Source organism: Engraulis encrasicolus, chromosome 14 (genome assembly GCF_034702125.1).
Source record: "Engraulis encrasicolus isolate BLACKSEA-1 chromosome 14, IST_EnEncr_1.0, whole genome shotgun sequence".
Taxonomy (NCBI): Eukaryota; Metazoa; Chordata; class Actinopteri; order Clupeiformes; family Engraulidae; genus Engraulis; species Engraulis encrasicolus.
The window spans coordinates 27,826,990-27,836,646 of record NC_085870.1 but is presented as its reverse complement, the minus strand read 5'-3'; the positions used below and the strand labels follow the sequence as shown (position 1 = coordinate 27,836,646).

The 9,657-nt window shown below is 46.3% G+C and overlaps 1 protein-coding gene across 1 annotated transcript in view; it reads right to left on the bottom strand.

Annotated features, from left to right (window-relative positions):
- cacna2d3 (calcium channel, voltage dependent, alpha2/delta subunit 3) overlaps positions 1–9,657 on the bottom strand; it is an 80,453-nt gene that overhangs the window by 64,043 nt on the left and 6,753 nt on the right. The window contains exons 3-4 of the mRNA XM_063216637.1: positions 5,869–5,985; positions 4,645–4,704 (exon numbers count right to left, since the gene is read on the bottom strand). Of these exons, the coding sequence (XP_063072707.1) occupies positions 4,645–4,704; positions 5,869–5,985 (177 nt within the window). The remainder of the gene's footprint in view (positions 1–4,644; positions 4,705–5,868; positions 5,986–9,657) is intronic.

Genomic DNA, 9,657 nt, shown 5'->3' with positions numbered 1-9,657 from the left:
AGTGCATGTTTGTATGTGTGTGTGTGTGTGTGTGGGTGTGTGTTTGTGGGTACAGGAGTGAGTGTGTGTGCAGGAGTGTGTGTGTGTGTGTGTGTGTGTGTGTGTGTGTGTGTGTGTGTGTGTGTGTGTGTGTGTGTGTGTGTGTGTGTGTGTGTGCGTGTGTGTGTGTGTCCTCAAGGCTGAGAGTGGGGCAGGGGAGAAGTGTGGGCACCACCGTAAAGCCTGTGACAGCTCATACCACGGCTGGCCACCTCAGTCAAGAGAGATGGGGAGGGGGGTGCCCGGGGAATGTGTGTAGGAGAGAGAGAGAGAGAGAGAGAGAGAGAGAGAGAGAGAGAGAGAGAGAGAGAGAGAGATGGAAGGGCAGAGAGAGAAAGAATGAGAGAGGTAATGAGAGAGAGAGAGAGAAAGATAGAGAGAGGGAGAGAGAGAGAGAGAGAGAGAGAGAGAGAGAGAGAGAGAGAGAGAGAGAGAGAGAGAGAGAGAGAGAGAGAAAGATAGAGAGAGTGAAAGCAAGAGAGAGAAAGAGAAATAGAGAGATGGAAGGGTGGAGAGAGAAAGAATGAGAGAGGTAAGAGGGTTGCAATGGAAGTCAAATGTGCCAATTCAGCAAATGTGACAGCGCTGTGGTGTGGCAATGAGTGGCTGAGAACTGTGTGTGTGTGTGTGTGTGTGTGTGTGTGTGTGTGTGTGTGTGTGTGTGTGTGTGTGTGTGTGTGTGTGTGTGTGTGTGTGTGTGTGTGTGTGAGCACGCACGTTTGTGTGTATGCGTGCATGTGTGTGTGTGTGCGTGCGCGCGCGCGTGTGTGTGTGTGTGTGTGTGTGTGTGTGACGGTGATTGGTAGAGGGCTGTGATGAAGAGGGTGTTAGTAGCAGCCAGGCCATTGGAAATGAATGGAGTACGGGGGAGAGTCTCTCTCTACTATACTCTACTGTATGTTTCACCTTTTTTTCCTTTCTTTTAGCCCTTTCTCCCCTTCGTTTTCCCCCTTCTCCCCCCTTCTTTTTCTCCTCTGCTTTGTTCTCTCTCTCTTTTTTACCCACCAAACTCTCTCTCTCTCCCTCTGTCTCTCTCTCTCTGGCCGAATCCCACTTCTAACTCTTACCCCTATCCCTTGCTTGTAATCATTCGCACAACAATTTAGAAAATATCAACGTTGTTGCACGACCCTCGGAATTCTTTCACGGCTTCCATGCATTAGGTTGACATTAAAAGCATTTTTTTTCATGTGCATTTAATGGAGAAAATGACCATTACACATGGGACAATGTTTAACTGAGTACAACGGATTAACTATTACAACTGTGACACCGTAAATTACAGCAAAAATACTTTTTTGTGGAAGCCGACAAATTTTAAAGGCATTCCAAATGCATTAGGGGAAATCAGTCGTAGCCCTCCGTTTTGAAGTGTGCCTTCGTAAAATCTTTGAAGGCGTAGAAAGCCCTTCCCCTCACCCCTTCGCCTCTGTCTGAATGTGAATTGGGATGACCCTAGCCCTTCACGTGAATGCACAAAACGGAGGGGAACGGGAAAGGCGTAGGGCTAAGGGGTGAAATGGGATTCTCTGTGGCAATGCATATAAAAAAGTGTGCACTGCTCCATGTTATACTGTACGCTATGTTATACTGTACGCTATGTTACATGTCCTACTGCAGCATACTCTTTTGAGTCTCACTGCCCTCAAACTCTCATGCCCTCCACAGCACCCAACACCGCTCCACCACCGACACAGGCAGCCACCCATGCCCTCCACAGCTCCCCTACATCGACCCCATGCCCTGTGAAGCACTGCTGCCTCCACCCCATGCTCTCTACAGGCTCCCTGCACCCCTCCCATGTTCTCTAAAGCCCTCCTTCCTCCATCCCATTCCCTCTACAGTGACACCAGAGAGAGTAGAGAGAGAGAGGTTCCATTGGCCCATTGTTTCCGGGTTCTATTATTGCAAGCGGGAGTGGGGAAATCCCCCTTTAGGCAGACCTAGGCAGACCTAAGGACTGTTCTATTCAATGCTAGGAGTATTATGACACGCCCCTTTAGGCAGACCGGAACCTGGTCATGTTAGGTGCCCATAACAACCTATTACATTGGCATATTTCTATATACTTAAAGAATCTCTGGTGACACTGCATCCATCCCATGCCCTCTCCACGCTGCATCCACCCCATGTTCTCCACGGAGAGAGGGAATAATCTACCCATGCTCTCAGTGGTGTAGTCTACTTTTCTATGGTGGGTATACTGTATATTTGAGCATTTTTTGAAGTGGGTATACTGTATATATTTGTGCTATTGAAAACAATGGATCAATCAATTTTAAGTGGGTATACTGAAATCCCTGAAATTTAGAAGTGGGTATACTCCGTATACCCGCGTTCTACGTAGACTACACCACTGCGATGCTCTCCACTGCTCTCCCACCTCCCCACCCCCTATCCCCAATGGTCCCCACAGCCCTCCCTAAAGCACTACTGCGCCCAGTCCACCCCATGCCTTCTAAAGTGATGCTGCGTCCACATCATGCCCTCCACAGCCCCACTGCACCCTCCCTCCCCTTCATTTGATTTTGCAAACTGAAACTTTCCAATCAGGACGGTCCTGCTTCACCTCCCCTGCCTGCCCTCTCAAAGTCCTATAAACACACACACACACACACACACACACACACACACACACACACACACACACACACACACACACACAGCTTGTCCTGCTTCACCTCCCCTGTCTGCCCTCTCAAACTGCTGAAAGTCTCAGGACTTCCCCTCCAGTCCCCCCCCCCCCCCCCCCCCCCCCACACACACACACACACACACACTCTCTCTGCTCTCCTTCACTTCACTTGCTTTCTCGTTCTCTGGAGACTCTCCTGCTCTTTCAGTTATAAACACCCTGGCAGCTCTCCTCTCTCCACAGCCAGTGGGCTATAAGTGACTCACGACCCAAACACGAGGACTGATTGAAGAGGAGGAGTGATTGAAGAAGAGGAATGATTGCTCTTTGGAAAGTGTATTCAATTACTTTCTCTTGGGCAGCAAATGGTTTATGAGCATAGGGATCCCAAAACCAAATTTGAAACGGAAAATACAAGAACTTTGTTTCTTTTGTGCTGAGTGAAGAGGTATCTGTATTACGGTTACTACATGTTTATCTCATGAACACAAAAATCTGTTTTGTTCACCGTGACAGTGCAAATAGGGGTACCATACAGCTCGCTCTATATTAATAAAGTATACAGTAGGCTATATTAAAGGGGCTCTAGGTAGGATTAAAAGTTTAATTAATCACTGTCCCGAGTCAGACGATCCTTATTTGAGTCATTAGGAAGTGAACGATGAGTCTCACGACCACTTCCACGGTCCGCTGTCAGAAAATCCCAAATGCAATTTTTGACAGAGTGGTCCCAACGAGTGTCGTGGAAAACACTTTTCATACAAAAAATCGCTTTAAATACCGTATTCAGATTTGATTCAACTGCTGGCATTCCGTGATGACAAACATTCTCACTGCGAGTTTATTTAAACTGCATTTTTTTCATTACTGTGCATATTTTGAGACAGGAATGCCACGAGCACCGCGCAAATGACGTCATCCTACATTGTGCCCCTTTAATGTTTCAATCACTGTCTTCCCCTTGTCATCACAATTAGGCCTGTGTGACATTCAACTTATAGAAAACAACTTAACAGACAAAATATTCAGTTCAAGATGCAGTGTGGAGAGTGTGAAAATTTAAAAATTAATGGTCATATGAAATAATACCAAAAATTAACCAATAAATCAAAAGAGCAGGCTAATGGGGGAAATTACGTGTGTTGAAAGGCATTGTGCTATTAACTGAGTTGTCCCCATGAACAAAGCATAAGGTTTACATGTGCTGCGCTTGCATGCCTGGTGCAACTGCTCAGTATGCATGAAGGAAGATTAGGCCTATATATGTCGACTCGTATAAACCTGATCATGTTGCCCAAATCTCCAAAATTGTGGACTCAGAAACGTTTATCGCCCCCTTTAAAAAAAGAGGGAAGGATTTCCCCTGGCAAGAGCGGGAAGTCATGCGTAAAAACGCAGGGTGTCATGAAACGTCAGGTGTGATTAAAATGGCCTCCCTTGGGATGACCTCGGAGAGAAGACTGCAGGTGAATTGTTCTCCTCTGCTTCAGAGATAGTGTGTGATAGTAAGATTATGGTCTAACTGTGTGTGTTTTGCACACATTTTGAAGCTAATACGGCTTAAATTTAGGAGCGCGTCTTTGTAATTTTACTGCAAAGAATGCATTAAATGCAATAACTGTCACGCGACTACGTTCGTAGTTTTTGGGATTTAATGGGCTAACACTGCGCGTTCGTTTAGCTAATTCCGTGTTAAAATAATAAGATACTGGCAACCTGGATGAACCAGAAAATTCACATGAGGTCACTATTTCTTTGGTGCTGGAAACGTAACCGTACGACATCAAGATAACTGAAAATAAAATAGCCTGAAAAGATTTCTTTTTGTATTTACCGACTTTGATCTAGCCCTCACAGCGTGCCATCAAATATAAACACAGGGTGTTTGCCAAAATACTAGTCTCCTTTTGTGGGCCGAGGGTAGTGTGAGTCTTGTCGGTATTAGAGTAGACATTATGTTCATACTGTACCTGCAGGTCTGGGTTCTCCTCGTGCTGGTGGTGGGCTTCTTCTGCTGCCTCGACAAGGCGCTGTGAGAGAGGAGGAGGAGTAGGAGGGAGACATGCCATGGCGTTATCAGCTACTTGAGACACCAGAGACAATTATTAATGGGTTATGTTCAATCCCACTGATAACATCTAATACATTGATTTGTTTGGAACTGAAAGCAACTGATAGCGGCAAACACGGCTAAATATTTCAACTATCAGATTTCAGGTTTCCTGGTCGATCGAGAATTTATCAGACATCTCCAAAGTAAGCGCATTTGCGCAAAGTGGACTTTGCCTTTTCAAGGGGAGAAACGCCTCTTATCATTTGCATTGAAATACAATACACTCACACGACGAATAAAAATATTTGGGTTACGTCCAAGAATTAATGGATACTGCTGACATATGCAACTGCAGCATATTAGAACATGTTGGAGAACATGTCTACAACCACGTGCTCAATCATCCCTGTTTGACGCATGTCATGGACGCTATTATTGTTTTTGTTTCATGTTCTTCAAAACGTGCGGTTTTTTATGAAATCTTGACGACAAAAATAACTGCTTCTTTTTATTATTAATATTATTGTTGTTGTTATTATTATGGACCTACATTTTGAGATGTCATGTGAATATTACCTGTTCAGCGAGACGGGGAATGTGGCGAATATTGTGTAAGGAAATATAAATTATTGCTCACACTCACACGTTAGGCTACTGTACATTTTCAACGGCTGAATATAAAATTATGAGTAAGCACGTTTTAATTTAAATCCAGTCTAACAGCTGCAATTCCCAGCCGACGTCCCCTCGCCCCTCTGCAAGGCAGAGATAGCGTTATCGCTTTCAAACACACACCAAGTGGGACAATTAAAGGTAGACTGTGGGACTCGCTGCCCCGTCTCAACGATACGGGAGGAGGCAATAATCGCAACGTTTATGATAGCCTACTACCTATTGCCATGATGAATCTCTCATGTTAGACTACATTGTCCCGTAAAAGGAGTGTTCGTTCTCATTGAATTTACCCTAAGAAATTGAAACGTTGGTGAAAAAAAGCAAGGCAAAGCATTTTTTTTTTATTAAATAGAAAAAAATACATATTACTTCCCCTTTATTTACTTCACGGCGTTATTGCCTTCACAGCAGTTTTTCAACCAAAATAAAGGGAGGCAGCATTGTCTCTGACAAGTGATTTACATACCTGGATTGCGTCTCTTTTTTTCCGGAACATCTCTCCCATACTTTCCGCCACTTTTTTCACAAGTTTTGCGCCATCTACTTCCTCCACTCGGCCTCGTCTCTCAAACTCTTTGTATTTCTACAGGGGAATTAGGCATTTATTACATTAGCAACACGAATGAAAAAATATTATTCTGTAGGCCTATAAAACAAATATTCTCATGTAAAATAAATAACACTTGACAACGTCGGCAAGTTGAAAAAGCTCAAGTGATGATTTTTTACCCTGTAGATTTATATTTTAAAACTAAAAAAAGAATAGAGTGTTATGGATGACACTTTCTGTCACTCACTAAGTAATGCTGTCCCTTTTCTTAATATTGTGACATTCTGTCACTAAGTAATGCAGTGTCTTTCTGTCACTAACTAATAAGGTGCTGTCTAATGGCCTCCTCAATAGGCTGCCGCTTCACTAGGTGATGTATGCACTCAGCCAGGAGACTAGCAGGGTCACCAACAGGCCACCGTCTCACACCACATCGCATCACATCACCGCCTCAATCACACCATCTTTAACTCAGCAAAGCACTTTCGCTCACACGCAAATGAACAACACACACACACACACCTGATTAAAATTCTGGAGGAGGTCAATGATAGGATGACAAGTCTTAAAGACTGCACGCTCATAGCAGACACACACACACGCACGCGCGCACACACACACACACTCACTCACACACACACACACACACACACACACACACACACACACACACACACACACACACACACACACACACACAGAGTGAGTGAGAGAGAGAGAGTGAAAGAGTGATGCATGCTTAATGAATGTGGATAGTTTTTTTATTAAATTAAGTAAATTAAGTAGAGGAAGACACTGTGTCTTATGTGAGGAGTCCCATCACCTCTTCTGGAGACACTCCCCCCTCTGCCTGTGCCAGGGTGATGTGAGGTGATGGCAGCCCTAACACCTAAATGCCAGCCCTCAGCACCAGTTAATGGTAGAGGGAGTAGTGGCTCGTACTATGAGGAGTCCCACATGACATCCAATCATCCCATTCAGACACTCAGACTCTTCCTTTGCCAACCCTCCTCACTTTGCCGACATGGATTCCTTTCCAAAAAAATGATTTCCCGCCCAAAAAATGCTCAAAACCCCCCTGGAAGCACTAAATCCAGTCCAATTTTAACTAAATTCTATTGATTTCCATGATTAAAAAAAATCCGCAGAAAAACCCACCCAAATAAACCTTTTTACCCATTTTTACCCGCAGACGGCCAACCTAATAAGCCCAATTGGGCGGGAAACCAACACTAGTGCCAACCCTTCTCACTTTGTGCCAACATGATATGAGGTGATGGCAACTCTAATTCCTGGATGCCAGTATCTTTTAAGAGAACTCCCGTCACCCAGGTCCCCTCAGGACACTCCTCTCCGTGTGCCAGGGTCATGTGAGGTGATGGGGAGCCCTCATGCCAACCTGCCAGCCTGGCACACCTCAGCACCAACGGCACCGGAACAAGTTTTAAAGTGGTGGTGCCCTCTTTTTTATTCATTCTTTATTTCTTAACAATGTTACTGCTGCTGCACTCCACTCATTTGTCTGCAGTAAAAGTTGAGAAAGCCTCTTTTAGGGAGCTCATTAAGTGAGGATGCAAATGCACCACTGCATCATCCGGCAGCTACGCTCACTGACCACCAGTACACAGAGGATGGAGTAGTGTCTCATATGAGGAGCCCCCTCATCGCCTCTCCATTCACTCCTCTCCCAACATGATGTGGTGATGGCGACTCTGTAGTAAATTCTGCTGCGTTAGTTCAAGATTTTAGAGGTACAGTGGGACCAAGAAGATATTACATTGACCCTCTTGGTGTTGAAGTAACACTGCAAAATGTAACGTCAGTCGGTCAGCCAGACCTCAGTGCCTTGCCTGCCTGTGCTGAAGAGGACGTCTTCCCTTTAGATTCCCTCTCCGCTCCCCCTCAGCAGGACGGCAGCCCTGTGAAGAGGCGCACTGATCCAGGGCGGCAAACAGTCTCTCTCTCTCTTTTTATTTATTATTATTATTATTATTATTTACTGTAAGTCAGGCCTGCTCAGCCATTGGCTGGTTTGGGCGCCGTGGGCGGGTGCCATTGGTGGACAGAGGTGATGTGGGTGGGCAGTGCCTGGCCATTGGTGGAGAGGTGAGGGGTGGATGTGGAGGGGACTTTGCGTGGCATCATGGGGTGGCGGTGGGGGGGTCGGTTAGGAGAAGGGGGCGTGGAATGTGGGAGTGGGGGGTTATGGGTAGGTGGGCGTGGCACTGGCGGTGGTGATGTCGATGTCGGTGGTGTCGGAGCAGCATGCACCGTTGGAGGGTAATTGAAATGGAGGCGGCGTGCGGCAGGGAGATAATAACGTGTCAGGGCTGGGCGAGCGCGGATAATGAACTACACCTCCCAACGCTCAACACTCAACACTCAACGCAGAGCAGAACGCCACTGACGCCGCTCACTGATGCTGCTGAGTCTGCAGAATGCCATAGGGGGACGGGCAAGTGGCAACGCACACACACACGCACACACACACACACACACTGCACAGAGCTCAATAGGCATGGTGATGGAGACACACATACCGCACACACACACACATACACACACACACACACACACACACACACACAAACCAGATGCAATGACATGGACATGATCACTCTTAATTAAATATTGCACGGCTTACTCACGCTGCACACACCCACACAGCTAAAGTACAGTAGCCTAGTCATGTATACAGTGCAATCACATTTGAAGGAAATAAAAACAGAAACAGTGCAAGGCAAAACAAGTTTATATACCTATTTGTAAATTAAGAAACATGAGCAAATATACACTCGGTAAAAAGTAAAAAAACAATCAGCAACATATGGAAAAAGATACAAAGATAATATGTGATAATATGTGATAAGCACGGCATGCACGCACATAGGCGCACACACAGACATAATCAAACACAGTTACTAGAATGTTGCCGCACTGTCATCCTTTTCCGCATGCAGCTCCTTCCATTGTATTCCCTTCCGGAAAACAGTAGAACACGCCATCACTTCTTCCCGCATGTACATACAGTACACACACAAATACCAACTCAACCCACACCCGCATCCATCCACCCTTCTACTGCCATCCAGAAAATAGCAGAACACACCATCATGTCTTCCTAACTGAACTCACACCCCATCTCAACCCCCCCCCCTGAATACACACACACACACTGAAAGAAGCATAATAACAGCCATCACCCCTTGCCACATGTACATAGCCCCTTTCATACCCCCCCTAGCTAGCAGCAACAAAACATGATCCCTTCCAGCATTCACCCCCCCCACCAACCCCAACACACACACAACCCGCCAATCCCCTGCTCGCCCCTCCATACTCCTCCCAAACACCCCTGCTGAAGAACACAAGAACACAGCATCAATCCCCCAACTCACACACACACAATCTCTTTCTCTCTCTCTCTCTTGCTCCCCCCCCTCTCTCTCCTCCACACCCCCACCCCTGGCTGAGAGCAGCAGAAGAACACGGGGCAACAAATTAGCCCATGAAAGGAGAGGAGAGTGCGGAGCGGAGCGGCAGCCAGGCGGAACACTTCATTTCACGCCTGTCCTCCCCGCAGCCCCCCCTCCCCTCCCCAACACCCTCACAACCCCCACCCCAACACACACGCACACAACACCCCCCCCCTCCTCCTCTCTCTCTCTGAAACATACACACACTCAATCCACCCCAACCCAGCCT